This window comes from Trichomycterus rosablanca, chromosome 5 (genome assembly GCF_030014385.1).
Source record: "Trichomycterus rosablanca isolate fTriRos1 chromosome 5, fTriRos1.hap1, whole genome shotgun sequence".
NCBI classification, from domain to species: Eukaryota; Metazoa; Chordata; class Actinopteri; order Siluriformes; family Trichomycteridae; genus Trichomycterus; species Trichomycterus rosablanca.
In genome coordinates this window covers 27,272,546-27,289,759 of record NC_085992.1, presented here as the reverse complement: position 1 = coordinate 27,289,759, position 17,214 = coordinate 27,272,546, and the positions used below count along the sequence as shown (strand labels likewise).

The 17,214-nt window shown below is 41.4% G+C and overlaps 1 protein-coding gene across 3 annotated transcripts in view; it reads left to right on the top strand.

Annotated features, from left to right (window-relative positions):
• tjap1 (tight junction associated protein 1 (peripheral)) overlaps positions 1-17,214 on the top strand; it is a 138,519-nt gene that overhangs the window by 66,046 nt on the left and 55,259 nt on the right. For 2 of the 3 annotated variants that reach the window (XR_010012448.1, XM_062995923.1), the window contains exons 4-5: positions 3,061-3,246; positions 11,555-11,583. Coding sequence is in view for 2 of the 3 variants with exons in the window: in XM_062995923.1 (XP_062851993.1) it covers positions 3,097-3,246; positions 11,555-11,583 (179 nt within the window). In the remaining variant the exon portion in view is untranslated. Of the gene's footprint in view, positions 1-3,057; positions 3,247-11,554; positions 11,584-17,214 lie in introns of all 3 variants that reach the window. The other variant, XM_062995924.1, reaches the window with a different exon arrangement.

Here is a 17,214-nt window from a genome sequence, read left to right as displayed (position 1 = left end):
TCTGATGAGACCAAGATTAATTTGTTTGGTTCAGATGGTCTTAAGCATGTGTGGCGGCAATCAGGTGAGGATTACAAAGATAAGTGTGTCATGCCTACAGTCAAGCATGGTGGTGGGAATGCCATGGTCTGGGGCTGCATGAGTGCAGCAGGTGTTGGGGAGTTACATTTCATTGAGGGACACATGAACTCCAATATGTACTGTGAAATACGGAAGCAGAGCATGATCCCCTCCCTCCGGAAACTGGGTCGCAGGGCAGTGTTCCAGCATAATAATGACCCCAAACACACCTCTAAGACGACCACTGCTTTATTGAAGAGGCTGAGGGTAAAGGTGATGGACTGGCCAAGCATGTCTCCAGACCTAAACCCAATAGAACATCTTTGGGGCATCCTCAAGCGGAAGGTGGAGGAGTGCAAAGTCTCGAATATCCGCCAGCTCCGTGATGTCATCATGGAGGAGTGGAAAAGCATTCCAGTGGCAACCTGTGAAGCTCTGGTAAACTCCATGCCCAGGAGAGTTAAGGCAGTTCTGGGAAATAATGGTGGCCACACAAAATATTGACACTTCAGGAACTTTCACTAAGGGGTGTACTCACTTTTGTTGCCGGTGGTTTAGACATTAATGGCTGTATATTGAGTTATTTTGAGGGAAGAATAAATTTACACTGTTATATAAGCTGCACACAGACTACTTTTCATTGTGTCAAAGTGTCATTTTGTCAGTGTTGTCCCATGAAAAGATATACTTAAATATCTGCAGAAATGTGAGGGGTGTACTCACTTTTGTGATACACTGTATGTACAGTATTCAGTGACCTATGTATGTACATATAAGCAGAGGTACACAATATATGGTAACATACAAATGGCAATATACAGTGATATACAGATAATGTAAGTAAGCAGAGTGTGGAATATTTACAAAAATAACAGTAAAGCGCACAGCATGTAGGATGAGTTCTACAATATTTAGTCAATTGCAGCAGGTGAATATTGTCACACTCAAGTCTGTATTGTCAGTCATTTATTTATTTATTTAAGACTAATTTTATTTTTCTTTAACAACATGCGTGTTGCTGGCTGGACAATGTTAAAGAGCTCAGCTCTGCAGTTTCTTGTTTGAGGTTATGGTCTGTCAGTGTGAGGCTTGATTAAGTTATAGAAAACTGAGTTAGTCCTGCCTTAAGTCATCATTTTCATCCACCTTTAAGCTGAGCTCTCTCACAATATTCTCCAGACTTCAATCTTGTTAGTAAAAAGAATCTGACTCTGTGAGACTAGCAAAAATTAATAATAAAAAGTAGGGCTGGCTCGATACCAAATTTTTTTGTCCGATACTGCAAATTGTATCTGCTGATACCGATACCTATCCGATACCATCATTTCTCTTCTCAAACAACTAAGCAGAAATAATACAGTAATAATACATATCTAAATAATAATGCTCAGACTGTGAAACAAATATTCTAAAGGAATAAATACAGAACCTACAACATCATACTTATGCAAAACTGCTGTTTTTATTTTAACTTTTACACACACAACATTTAGCAGCATTTTTGGCTTGTTTAAAATAAAATTTAAAGTGCAACTTTATCTGTATTTAACAAATAAATTATAATTTCAATTTACAATTCTAGAGCTGTCAACTCTGAAGTCTACACCTTGAAGAGGCGGCGAAAAAAAAAAAATAATAAAAAAATATTATTTATAAACAATAAAAATGAAATCATAAAAAATAAACAAATGTACGTATCTTGTCCCGGCTTGGAGATATCTAACATCCTCAACGAAATTTAATCCATAAGTGTTATTAAAAAAAAAAGAAACTACACCGTTTCCCGTTTAGCTACAGATGTCCTCTTCAAAATCCAGCAGGGTTTTTAATAAGCGCGCTTTGGTTTTTAATCATCTAAAAACGTGACAGAACTTTAACAGAAAATCTCAACCAAACTCTGCGTCAATTCTAATTGGTCCATCGCGTTTGATTGACATCCACATCTTCCAATTGTTGACACTTTATACGACACGCCGTAAAACAGTGTTTTTAGATGTGGCAGTAGTAGATGATTTTTTTAAACGCTAAAAGTTTCATTTAACATTTTTTTCCTTCCGATATCTGATCCAGTGATTTGGGCCAATATTGGAACGATACCGATACAGAGTATCGCATTGGTGCCAGCACTAATAAAAAGATTCAACCCTGCAATCTCCGTCTTAAATTTTACATTTAGATAGATTTTAAACAGTAAATTGTCTCTTTCCCAGTATGATGTGAAACAGATATCTTCTGTCCCATTGTGCCTGACTCCAATAATTATGATTATATGGCTTCACTTATTATTTGCAAAAAGATGAATGAGTTTCTGCATGGTAGGTGCTATCCACTTCATGCTGTTATATTGGTGCCAGTTTGTTTTATATTTATTATGTTAGATGCTTGTTAAATGTACACTGGCTCATTTTTGGGCAGTATTGTTACTGATTTGTGGATTAATGTGTAGGGCCAGTGCTTTATTGGGTCTTATGATTTATCTAAATTTGAACGGATTAGCTCAGACAATGGGCGTCTGTACTAAAACCGCACCCCTAATGTGCCCAATACAAAGCTAGCTTCTTATAGGAATAATGCAGCCAGTCAGCAGTATGGTGTTAAATGTGCTAATGTAATCGATTACTGAATTGAGGGCATGCATTCTTCTGCATTTTATTTATCTCCATCCTTTTTATTACACACATACCTTTATAAATTTCTAACTTTACACTTTTTTACGCTTCACAAATTAAGCATTGACAGATCTTTGATGGTTATTTAACGTGGCATGCCCCTCCCTCTAAACCTCAGGCTCTTCTGCTGGCAGCCCTTTTTTCTGACTGCCCAGTGCTGCATTCATCAAAGCCTATTGATTCAAACAGTTTTTTCGTAGCAGTTGCTTGTGGAGATGGATGTAGTGAACCATAGAAAAGAGGCAACAAATAAATGAACAGTGGTCTTTTTTGCACTGGACATGACTTAGGGCTGGTGCTTTTGCGATTCCTAATGCTTCTCTTTCAGCAGGATTAAAGGTGTATGGACAGAGACTGAACTCCTAGAATGACGAGTGCCGCCCCAGCTCGGAAGCCGTACCGCAAAGCGCCTCCGCAACACCGTGAGACACGCCACAATCTGCCCGTGTTCCTGGATGACCTTAGTGGAAGTCCCTCAGCGACCAGCGAACATCCTGCCCAGCCTGAATCTACCCAGGTAATTTGTCTCAGAGAGTATTGTCCCATTTTGCAGCACCCATACCCGAAATGCCAAGAAAGTCCTGAGGACCCAGGAGCTTTTTCTTCATCCTGGTCAGACAGCAAACTAAATGCCTCTAGCCTTTCTAGCTTGGACCTTGTCCTTCCTCCTCCACTAATATTCAGTAATTCCCTTGGAATAAGCCATCCTTTCAATCAAAGGAACGGTATGAACCGGTTTATGAGCCATAGCGAGGATCTACTGGTGCAGTTTAGTGATGAGGATGAGCCCACCTGGAAGGGATCCCAGCAGTTAATCTGCAGCAGCTCCTCACCCCAGTCCAGCAAAAGTGGGGAGCGCACCCTGGTTTTTAAGGAACAGGCTGAGATTCTTGTTCCCAAGGTAGATCAGCGTTTGACCTTACCGTCACAGGCTCGTCCACCCAAGGGTATCCTCAAGCAGCCGCACAAACTAGGAGTACACCCCTATGACAGTCTGCGCAAGTCGAGGTCAGCAGAGATGCTTGGACAGAGCCACAGTAACGCTCACAGCAGAAAGCCCAAGTGCAAGTCTTTGGACAGGGAGAGAGAGCAAGTTTCTCCAGGACCCTCTGACTCTGCGTCCTCTATCTTGTCAAGTTCAGTACCAGAATGGAAGGTCCGGCTTCTGGAAGAAAAACTTAAGTTTTCTAAGTTTTTGGATGAGATTACATATAGAATTCTAAGCCCTGATCATTTAAAAATGTTGGGTTGCAAGAAACCGGAAACTTCTGAAGGAAAACAGGTTCATAGACAGAATCCTTGCAAGCAAGCTGATCTTAAGGATCATCCAGAGCAGAAGCAAGAGAAGAACCAACCAAGGGACAACTGTGCCACCCAGCAAGACAGAAAGGCATCCAGAAGAAAAGAGGGCAGGCCAAAATCATGGCACACTTCATTTAAAAAGGATGACATTAAACAGCAAGAAAAATTCCTTATGGACCCCAACAGGGAACGGGCTCGACCCAAATCTGAGAGTTCTGATTATGGACGGGTAGGGGGCAGTGGGGATTCCCGACATAGCAGTGAGACAGAGTATGATTGCAGGAATAAACAAAGGACTCAAAGCAAGGCAAACCCGGCTTGTTCAAAAGACACTGGGAATAAATTAAGTTTGGCTAACGTTAGGACCCAAACAAGTCAGATGGAGAGTTTAAACTTGCCAGCATCACAAGCTTCACTTAAGGTTTTATCACAAATCAAGGTATGTGTTCCAGATTTTCTGCCCTTTCCTAAATTCCATACTGAATTCTTTTATAATATCTTAAATATATAATGTAATTGATATGCGTTATTTTATTTTATGAGCTACACTTACCATATACATGCATTTTGTACTGTTCTCTCCAAACAATGGATGTGTGCCCTATATCCAAGAAGGAAACACCAGTAAGACACAACCTTCCTTATTAATTTAAGTGTTGAGAATAGTCCACTATTTGAACCTTATTTAGTCACTAGGGGACTTTTGAGGGTTTTTATTTATGGTATAAAGGGGAATAAAAGTGTGATAGCAAATTGGCACAGTCAGTAATTGTAGCCTTTAAAATAGTCACTAAATGTACACTGATCAGCCATAACATTTAAACCACCTCCTTGTTTCTACACTAACTGTCCATTTTATCAGCTCCACTTACTGTATAGAAGCACTTTGTAGTTCTACAATTACTGACTGTAGTCCATCTGTTTCTCTGCATGCTTTGTTAGCCCCCTTTCTTGCTTTTCTTTAATGGTCAGGACTCTCCCGTGACCACCACAGAGCAGGTATTATTTGGGTGGTGGATCATTCTCAGCACTGCAGTAACACTGACATGGTGGTGGTGTGTTAGTGTGTGTTGTGCTGGTATGAGTGGATCAGACACAGCAGTGCTGATGGAGTTTTTAAACACCTCACTGTCACTGCTGGACTGAGAATACAAAAATGTCCAGCCAACAGCGCCCTGTGGGCAGCGTCCTGTGATCACTGATGAAGGTCTAGAAGATGACCAACTCAAACAGCAGCAACAGATGAGCGATCGTCTCTGACTTTAAATCTACAAGGTGAACCAACTAGGTAGGAGTGTCTAATAGAGTGGACAGTGAGTGGACACAATATTTAAAAACTCCATCAGTGCTGCTGTGTCTGATCCACTCATACCAGCACAACACACACTAACACACCACCACCATGTCATTGTCACGGCAGTGCTGAGAATGATCTACCACCTAAATAATACCTGCTCTGTGGTGGTCCTGTGGGGGTCCTGACCATTAAAGAACAGGGTGAAAGCAGGAAAAAAAGTGTGTAGAGAAATAGATGGACTACAGTCAGTAATTGTAGAACTACAAAGTGCTTCTATATGGTAAGTGGAGCTGATAAAATGGGCAGTTAATTTAGAAACAAGGAAGTGGTTTTAATGTTATGGCTGATCAGTGTATATACATAGAAGGTGAGCCTATTACCAAAAAGATTTCCAGTGTTTGACTGATCAACTCAGTTTTATTGTGCATATCACATGCAGTTGTGTAATTCTGTAAAAAAGCTTGGGCCTAGAGAACTCAGCAGCATATCTGCATAGAATTGATCTACCCTTTCTTATGTGTAATAGCATTTAGGTTTCATTTCTAGAGGCTTCTAAAGCTTAAAAATGACCTACATTAAGCATTGAATAGTACATTCAATAGTACGCCGTCTTGCCCAACACAGACTGAGATTTTCCCAGATTCTTTTCTTAAAAATAGATTTTCCTCCCAATCTAGTTGTATCCAATTACCCAATTGCATTACGCTTCCTCTCTACTGATGCTGATCTCCACTCCTGATTGAGAAGAGCGAGACTGTAACACACCCCCTCCGACACGTGCGCAGTAGCTGACTGCATCTTTTCATCTGCACAAGGCGAGTTCATATGTGGATCAGCTTTGTGTACGGAGAGTCGCACCCTGATCAACGCATTGTTCAGGCACCATCAATCAGCCAGCAGAGGTCGTAATTGCATCAGTTATGAGGTCCTGGCTCCGTCTTCCACCTTATATGAACAACAGGCAATCATTGTTCGTGTAGCCGCCCAAGCTGCCAGAAGGCAGAGCTGAGTTTCGAACCGACGAGTTCAAATGTCAGCTCGTATGTGCTAGCGTGTTTTACCGCTGCGCCACCTGAGCGGCTCTCTGTGAATCTTTTTACAATATTTTGTATGGTAGATGGTGAAAGACCCAAATGATCTGCAATCTTGCATTGAAAAAAATTACTGACAATTCTGTCATAAAGTTTGACACAAAGTGTTTTGCAGGCATCAAATTCAATCTTTGATTATATTTACCTACTTGATTGACTGACCAATCAAGTTGGTCAGCTACAATATTAAAAATCTTTTCTTTGTATATTTGATAGTTGTTTGATAGTTACATAAAGGTTCAAGAGAAAATTCTTGTTTTATTGCATTTAATGCAAGTGTCCCAACTTTTCCAGAAATGTGGTTTATAGATATGTCTTGAAAAATAATAGTCTATTATGTTTGCTGTAGGATTAATGATTATGCTGTGTTACCAATTGTATCTAAAAAAGGAGGAAAGTTTGCCTTTATTGCTTACCAGGAAATGTGGCCTGTGTACTTTAGCTACCAGATTTCCCCAGTTTCCATTCGGTCACTGTCCAATATTTTCCATCATGTCTGCAATTTGTCCTGTAGCCTGAGCTCCCCAATGAATAATTGTAAGCCCAGTGACTACAAACAGCCAATTAGATGATGATAGAAACTAAGATATACAGGGGTTGGACAATGAAACTGAAACAAAGATGCGCCAGCAAGACGTGCACCAACAATTTGTCCTCTTTTGAACTTTTGAACCCATAATGTTGTGTGCATTGCAATATTTTGAGCAAAACTGTGCTCTTACCCTGCTAATTGAACCTTCACACTCTGCTCTTACTGGTGCAATGTGCAATTAATGAAGATTGGCCACCAGACTGGTCCAATTTAGCCATGAAACCTCCCACACTAAAATGACAGGTTTTTCAGTTTCATTGTCCAACCCCTGTATATACATATACAGTGTATCACAAAAGTAAGTACACCCCTCACATTTCTGCAGATATTTAAGTATATCTTTTCATGGGACAACACTGACAAAATGACACTTTGACACAATGAAAAGTAGTCTGTGTGCAGCTTATATAACAGTGTAAATTTATTCTTCCCTCAAAATAACTCAATATACAGCCATTAATGTCTAAACCACCGGCAACAAAAGTGAGTACACCCCTAAGAGACTACACCCCTAAATGTCCAAATTGAGCACTGCTTGTCATTTTCCCTCCAAAATGTCATGTGATTTGTTAGTGTTACTAGGTCTCAGGTGTGCATAGGGAGCAGGTGTGTTCAATTTAGTAGTACAGCTCTCACACTCTCTCATACTGGTCACTGAAAGTTCCAACATGGCACCTCATGGCAAAGAACTCTCTGAGGATCTTAAAAGATGAATTGTTGCGCTACATGAAGATGGCCAAGGCTACAAGAAGATTGCCAACACCCTGAAACTGAGCTGCAGCACAGTGGCCAAGATCATCCAGCGTTTTAAAAGAGCAGGGTCCACTCAGAACAGACCTCGCGTTGGTCGTCCAAAGAAGCTGAGTGCACGTGCTCAGCGTCACATCCAACTGCTGTCTTTGAAAGATAGGCGCAGGAGTGCTGTCAGCATTGCTGCAGAGATTGAAAAGGTGGGGGGTCAGCCTGTCAGTGCTCAGACCATACGCCGCACACTACATCAAATTGGTCTGCATGGCTGTCACCCCAGAAGGAAGCCTCTTCTGAAGTCTCTACACAAGAAAGCCCGCAAACAGTTTGCTGAAGACATGTCAACAAAGGACATGGATTACTGGAACCATGTCCTATGGTCTGATGAGACCAAGATTAATTTGTTTGGTTCAGATGGTCTCAAGCATGTGTGGCGGCAATCAGGTGAGGAGTACAAAGATAAGTGTGTCATGCCTACAGTCAAGCATGGTGGTGGGAATGCCATGGTCTGGGGCTGCATGAGTGCAGCAGGTGTTGGGGAGTTACATTTCATTGAGGGACACATGAACTCCAATATGTACTGTGAAATACTGAAGCAGAGCATGATCCCCTTCCTCCGGAAACTGGGTCGCAGGGCAGTGTTCCAGCATGATAATGACCCCAAACACACCTCTAAGACGACCACTGCTTTATTGAAGAGGCTGAGGGTAAAGGTGATGGACTGGCCAAGCATGTCTCCAGATCTAAACCCAATAGAACATCTTTGGGGCATCCTCAAGCGGAAGGTGAAGGAGCGCAAAGTCTCGAATATCCGCCAGCTCCGTGATGTCGTCATGGAGGAGTGGAAAAGCATTCCAGTGGCAACCTGTGAAGCTCTGGTAAACTCCATGCCCAGGAGAGTTAAGGCAGTTCTGGGAAATAATGGTGGCCACACAAAATATTGACACTTCAGGAACTTTCACTAAGGGGTGTACTCACTTTTGTTGCCGGTGGTTTAGACATTAATGGCTGTATATTGAGTTATTTTGAGGGAAGAATAAATTTACACTGTTATATAAGCTGCACACAGACTACTTTTCATTGTGTCAAAGTGTCATTTTGTCAGTGTTGTCCCATGAAAAGATATACTTAAATATCTGCAGAAATGTGAGGGGTGTACTCACTTTTGTGATACACTGTATATGTATAAATGTTTAATAAAAAAAGCTTTTTGTTTCGACTTTCTATCCACTGAAAAAACGCAATTTAGTTTACTGAAAACAGAAGAATTTTTGAGAACTCAGAGCCTTGTTTTTATGTGAATGAGACATCACTGGTGTCAGTTCATGCCCATTGCTTTTATTGAATGCATCGACCAAAACAGGTAGATATATGTAGTGCTAATATTGCATTTAATTTCATTGTGATAACTCTTAACTGTAAAAAAGCCAGAGTGTGCTTCACTACTACTCCTGATTCCACTTAGAGTTTTATGTAGTGGGTTGTTTGTAATGCTTGTAATAGTCTTCTAGGGAATTTATGTCAAATATGTTGATGTCTTGTCACTATTAGACTATTAGAACAGTTAACAAAAATGTTTTTGGTGTAACAGTTTTTTTTTTTCAAACTAGAAGATGGTTGTAGAAACCTTATTTCCAAGGAAAATGGAAATCTGGAAAGTGTGAATCTGTGATTTGTTAATTTTCATAAATTTTTTTAATTGACAAAAGTAGAAAGAAAACATTTCTAACTTTATTGTTTTTTGTAAATAGAAACACATTTAGAATTTGTTGGGACAGAGGCAAAAGATGGGTAAAAAGTTTATAGAATATTCAAGTGACGACAGTCTACAATAAGCAGGTGCAATGGTAACAGGTGAGGGAATCATGATTGGTGAAGAATCCACCAAAGGCTCAGTCTGTGCAAGCAATGATGGTTCGTGGCTCACCACTTTGTGCCAAACTTCAGTAGAGAATTGCCATTTGGTTCAAAAAGAACCTTTGTCAATGCAAGATTGCAAATAATTCTGTCTTTCACCATCTACTGTTCATGTTATTGTGAAAAGATTCAGAAATCCATGTAGGGCAAAGCCGGAAACCACTGTTGAATGTCCGTGACCTTTGAGCTTCTAGACGGCATTACATGAGAAACTGTCATTGTACTGTGATGAATATTGTCACATTGTCTCGGGAGTACTTCAGAAACCCATAGCCACTTATAACAGTCTACCACTGCATTAAGAAATGCAATCCAAAACTCTGTTACACAGAGATGAAGCTGTACATAAATTCTATACAGACATGTTAGAGTTCTTTTTGCCCAAGCGCATCTTGGTTGGTCCAAAAACAGCAGAAATGTGTGCTGTGTTCAGATGAGTTTACAGTTTAGCTTATTTTTGGGGAAAAGGGATGTTGAGTTCTCTGTGCCAAAATGAAAAGGACCATCCAGACTGTTATCAGTTTTATCAGTGAAAAGTGCAAAAGCCAAGATCTGTCCTGGAATGGGGGTGCATCATTGCCCATGGCATGAATGACTTGCATATGTGTGAGGGTACCATTGATGTGGACGACTTGGGATTTTAAAAAGACGCTTGCAATGTCTTTTCCTGGAAAGTCCATGATTATTTCAGCAAGACGATGCCAGGTCTCATTCTGCACATGCTACAACAGTGTGGCTTTGTAGACACAGAATGCGTGTGCAGTTCAGATCTGTCTTCTGTTAAAATGCTGCAGTGCTGCATGAAGACCACAATTAGATGATAGCGACCACAGACTGTTGAGCACCTGAAGTCTCATATCAGGCAAGAGTAGAGACAAATCCCACTTGCAAAACTGTAGCAATTAGTGTCTGCAGTTTCCAAATCATAAAAAAGTCTTATTAATAAGAAAGATGATGGAGCATGGGGGTAAATACACCTCTGTTTCAACTATTCTGGAGTGTGTTGCAGACATCACATTTACAGAATACAATGAAATTGATTGGTAAAAATATTAGAAATCTTTTCTTTCTACCTTTATCAGTTAAATATTTATGAGAATTAACAAATCACTGAATTTTCTTTTTAATGCATTTTACAAAACATCCCAACTTTTCTGAAAACTAGGTTTGTAAGGAAAAAAAAAATCCTCATTTGTGTGGACAGAGCCTAAAGAAGTGTGTCTATGTATGACTACTGGGTACATGCATAAACAGCTGGTTACATGAGCTGCATTCCAAATATTGTGCTGTTGACTTAGTATTATGTTAACTTAGTACTACACCAATGGCACCCCTACTATTTTAAGCACAAGTGATGTAACGACTTTACAAATCATTATTACTACATTTTTATTTGGCAGTCACATAAACCGCTGTCAAATGTATTTTTCCTAAAAGGGATTTTGTGAGACGACACTACTTTGTGATCTCAGGATCTCTCAGCACATGATTGCATCAAATAGTTTGCATGGTGCAGAATCTCTGAGTGTTTAGAAGTCTAATAGCTTGCACTAGAATGTAACAAGTTCATCTCAGTTCTGGAGGTTTGTTTTTTAAACGTGCTTCCCCAGCCCGACCTGCGATTTGTAAGTAGTAGTTCTTGGCTCTGAATAAATTTTTTAAATTGATCAGTGTAAGCTGTTCTTTATCACTGAATTACTCTGTAGCTCCAAAAATCATTACCTTTAATTACCAGAGATAAAAGTAAAAGCTCTACAAGGGAAAGAAATTAAACTTTCTCCTGCTGCTCAGGGATGGTGGATGTATTTTGTGCCCTGACATACTTTACTAAAGTAATCCCATTTAGTGTATTTAAAGTATTTTCTTTTCTTGTTTACAGGAGTCGATTTCAGATGCTGACAAAATCAAGTAAGTATTATTAGTATTACATTGTTGTTTTTGTTGTTACTGGTCTGTCCCTTTTTTGACCACTGTTCATGAGTACTCATCACGACTGTCCACAAGCACCCCATGCTGTTGTTGAGATACTTTTGTCCAGGCCTCTAACCATAATAATTTGACTCTTATTAAAGTCATTCAGGTCTTTATGGCTGTTCATATAAACTGCATTCAACGCGTGTACTACGAGTAACTCGGCACGGTGACTAAGTGGGTAGCACTGTCGCCTCACAGCAAGAAGGTCCTGGGTTTGATTACCAGGTGGAACAGTCCGGGTCCTTTCTGTCTTGAGTTTGCATGTTCTCCCGGTGTCCGTGTGGGTTTCCTCCGGGTGCTCTGGTTTCCTCCCACAGTCCAAAGACATGCAAGTGAGGTGAATTGGAGATACTAAACTGTCCATGACTGTGTTTGATATAACCTTGTGAACTGATGAATCTTGTGTAATGAATAACTACCGTTCCTGTCATGAATGTAACCGAAGTGTAAAACATGACGTTACAATCCTAATAAATAAACAAACTACCATCCACCCTACATTTAATATATTCCTCACCGTCACATGCACAACTGGTATGAAACAGGCATCTCGTTATGTGCATTTCTGCTGGATGCACCAGACAAAAGACCATCCAAACAGGGCTGCAAAAAACAGGTGGTTAGCAGCAGGGAGAGGAATATAGAGTGGAACTGCTGGTAGTTAGAGAAATAGAAAAAGCCTAGGTGGGGGTCAGTCTGCAGAAAAGACCGATTTTTGACTCTGCCTAGCAGATCTGTCGGAATACACACATCCACCTGCGCACACACGCTTTACTTATACCTGCTGCTCTGGCTCAGTATAAGGGCTCAGTATAAAATGCTGTTGGATCACTGACGTCTCATTAGTCTCTACTACTGTGCCAGTCAGAGAAAGGGCTACATCTGCTTGAGCCATGCTTCAGTTTTTGTTCTGCTACCTAAATGACTGCCCGTTCTGACCCCCCCTTATTGCAATTTTTATCCATTTTTGACTGGTCTGAATTGCTCCTAAATACTCACACCATCACTTAACGTGCCAAAACTTTCCATCATTGGAGTGACAGTCGGTTCTTTCCTGGCATGTGTTCAGCGAGGCTAAACAAACCAGTTTCCGGTGTCCTAATGAAAGGCTTTGTGTCATGGAAACAATGGCGGCTTTATTGATTGGCCTAAATGTTCATTGTTGGGTGGAGAGAACTAAATGATTTGCAAGGCTTAACCACTAATTTAGGTAAAGTAATACACTAAACTCAGATAGGTAATGAGGCTGGTGTTTGCATTTGAGAATGTGTGTGTGTGGAGGCAGGTAAACCTGTGTGTGTATGCATGTCTACAGGCAAGTAAATAACTGTCTGTTTGTCATTGTGTTTGGCAACGGGTAAATGTGTAGAAACCTCCAGAAAAAACGCTGCTGTGTGTGTGTGTATATATATATACAATCAAACCAATTTAAATATTAGTCAAAGACAACACAAGTAAACACAAAATGCAATTTGTAAATGAAGGTGTTTATTATTAAGGGAGAAAAAAAAATCCAAACCTACATGGCCCTGTGTGAAAAAGTGATTGCCCCCTAAACCTAATAACTGGTTGGGCCACCCTTAGCAGCAACAACTGCAACCAAGCGTTTGCGATAACTTGCAATGAGTCTTTTACAGCGTTCTGGAGGAATTTTGGCCCACTCATCTTTGCAGAATTGTTGTAATTCAGTTACATTAGAGGGTTTTCGAGCATGAACGGCCTTTTTAAGGTCATACCACAGCATCTCAATAGGATTCAGGTCAGGACTTTGACTAGGCCACTCCAAAGTCTTCATTTTGTTTTTCTTCAGCCATTCAGAGGTGGACTTGCTGGTGTGTTTTGGATCATTGTCCTGCTGCAGAACCCAAGTTCGTTTCAGCTTGAGGTCACGAACAGATGGTCGGACATTCTCCTTCAGGATCTTTTGGTAGACAGCAGAATTCATAGTTCCATTTATCACAGCAAGTCTTCCAGGTCCTGACGCAGCAAAACAGCCCCAGACCATCACACTACCACCACCATATTTTACTGTTGGTATAATGTTCTTTTTCTGAAATGCAGTGTTACTTTTACGCCAGATGTAATGGGACACACACCTTCCAAAGAGTTCAACTTTTGTCTCATCGGTCCACAGAATGTTTTCCCAAAAGTCTTGGGGATCATCAAGATGTGTTTTGGAAAAATTGAGACGAGCTTTAATGTTCTTTTTGCTCAGCAGTGGTTTTCTTCTTGGAACTCTGCCATGCAGGCCATTTTTGCCCAGTCTCTTTCTGATGGTGGAGGCATGAACTCTGACCTTAACTGAGGCAAGTGAGGCCTGCAGTTCTTTGGACGTTGTTGTGGGGTCTTTTGTGATCTCTTGGATGAGTCGTCGCTGCGCTCTTGTGGTAATTTTGGGTACCACTCAGGTGTGGTACTCAGGTGTGATAAACCACAGGACAGTATGTTTTAACAAGGGGGGCTGCGCTCTTGTGGTAATTTTGGGTACCACTCAGGTGTGGTACTCAGGTGTGATAAACCACAGGACAGTATGTTTTAACAAGGGGGGCAATCACTTTTTCCACACAGGGCCATTAATAATAAACACCTTCATTTAAAAATTGCATTTTGTGTTTACTTGTGTTGTCTTTGACTAATATTTAAATTGGTTTGATGTTCCGAAACACTTAAGTGTGACAAACATGCAAAAAAACAGGAAATGAGGAAGGGGGCAAACACTTTTTCACACCACTGTATATATTTATATATATATATATATATATATATATATATATATATATATATATATACAGTGTATCACAGAAGTGAGTACACCCCTCACATTTCTGCAAATATTTCATTATATCTTTTCATGGGACAACACTATAGACATGAAACTTGGATATAACTTAGAGTAGTCAGTGTACAGCTTGTATAGCAGTGTAGATTTACTGTCTTCTGAAAATAACTCAACACACAGCCATTAATGTCTAAATGGCTGGCAACATAAGTGAGTACACCCCACAGTGAACATGTCCAAATTGTGCCCAAATGTGTCGTTGTCCCTCCCTGGTGTCATGTGTCAAGGTCCCAGGTGTAAATGGGGAGCAGGGCTGTTAAATTTGGTGTTTTGGGTACAATTCTCTCATCCTGGCCACTGGATATTCAACATGGCACCTCATGGCAAAGAACTCTCTGAGGATGTGAGAAATAGAATTGTTGCTCTCCACAAAGATGGCCTGGGCTATAAGAAGATTGCTAACACCCTGAAACTGAACTACAGCATGGTGGCCAAGGTCATACAGCGGTTTTCCAGGACAGGTTCCACTCGGAACAGGCTTCGCCAGGGTCGACCAAAGAAGTTGAGTCCACGTGTTCGGCGTCATATCCAGAGGTTGGCTTTAAAAAATAGACACATGAGTGCTGCCAGCTTTGCTGCAGAGGTTGAAGACATGGGAGGTCAGCCTGTCAGTGCTCAGACCATACGCCGCACACTGCATCAACTCGGTCTGCATGGTCGTCATCCCAGAAGGAAGCTGACGCACAAGAAAGCCCGCAAACAGTTTGCTGAAGACAAGCAGTCCAAGAACATGGATTACTGGAATGCCCTGTGGTCTGACGAGACCAAGATAAACTTGTTTGGCTCAGATGGTGTCCAGCATGTGTGGCGGCGCCCTGGTGAGAAGTACCAAGACAACTGTATCTTGCCTACAGTCAAGCAAGGTGGTGGTAGCATCATGGTCTTGGGCTGCATGAGTGTTGCTGGCACTGGGGAGCTGCAGTTCATTGAGGGAAACATGAATTCCAACATGTACTGTGACATTCTGAAACAGAGCATAATCCCCTCCCTTCGAAAACTGGGCCTCATGGCAGTTTTCCAACAGGATAACGACCCCAAACACAACCTCCAAGATGACAACTGCCTTGCTGAGGAAGCTGAAGGTAAAGGTGATGGACTAAACCCAATTGAGCACCTGTGGCGCATCCTCAAGTGGAAGGTGGAGGAGTTCAAGGTGTCTAACATCCACCAACTCCGTGATGTCATCATGGAGGAGTGGAAGAGGATTCCAGTAGCAACCTGTGCAGCTCTGGTGAATTCCATGCCCAGGAGGGTTAAGGCAGTGCTGGATAATAATGGTGGTCACACAAAATATTGACACTTTGGGCACAATTTGGACATGTTCACTGTGGGGTGTACTCACTTATGTTGCCAGCCATTTAGACATTAATGGCTGTGTGTTGAGTTATTTTCAGAAGACAGTAAATCTACACTGCTATACAAGTTGTACACTGACTACTCTAAGTTATATCCAAGTTTTATTTCTATAGTGTTGTCCCATGAAAAGATATAATGAAATATTTGCAGAAATGTGAGGGGTGTACTCACTTTTGTGATACACTGTATATATATATATTTATATATAGGGGTTGGACAATGAAACTGAAACACCTGGTTTTAGACCACAATAATTTATTAGTATGGTGTAGGGCCTCCTTTTGCGGCCAATACAGCGTCAATTCGTCTTGGAAATGACATATACAAGTCCTGCACAGTGGTCAGAGGGATTTGAAGCCATTCTTCTTGCAGGATAGTGGCCAGGTCACTACGTGATGCTGGTGGAGGAAAACGTTTCCTGACTCGCTTCTCCAAAACACCCCAAAGTGGCTCAATAATATTTAGATCTGGTGACTGTGCAGGCCATGGGAGATGTTCAACTTCACTTTCATGTTCATCAAACCAATCTTTCACCAGTCTTGCTGTGTGTATTGGTGCATTGTCATCCTGATACACGGCACCGCCTTCAGGATACAATGTTTGAACCATTGGATGCACATGGTCCTCCAGAATGGTTCGGTAGTCCTTGGCAGTGACGCGCCCATCTAGCACAAGTATTGGGCCAAGGGAATGCCATGATATGGCAGCCCAAACCATCACTGATCCATCACATGCTTCACTCTGGGCATGCAACAGTCTGGGTGGTACGCTTCTTTGGGGCTTCTCCACACCGTAACTCTCCCGGATGTGGGGAAAACAGTAAAGGTGGACTCATCAGAGAACAATACATGTTTCACATTGTCCACAGCCCAAGATTTGCGCTCCTTGCACCATTGAAACCGACGTTTGGCATTGGCACGAGTGACCAAAGGTTTGGCTATAGCAGCCCGGCCGTGTATTTTGACCCTGTGGAGCTCCCGACGGACAGTTCTGGTGGAAACAGGAGAGTTGAGGTGCACATTTAATTCTGCCGTGATTTGGGCAGCCGTGGTTTTATGTTTTTTGGATACAATCCGGGTTAGCACCCGAACATCCCTTTCAGACAGCTTCCTCTTGCGTCCACAGTTAATCCTGTTGGATGTGGTTTGTCCTTCTTGGTGGTATGCTGACATTACCCTGGATACCGTGGCTCTTGATACATCACAAAGACTTGCTGTCTTGGTCACAGATGCGCCAGCAAGACGTGCACCAACAATTTGTCCTCTTTTGAACTCTGGTATGTCACCCATAATGTTGTGTGCATTGCAATATTTTGAGCAAAACTGTGCTCTTACCCTGCTAATTGAACCTTCACACTCTGCTCTTACTGG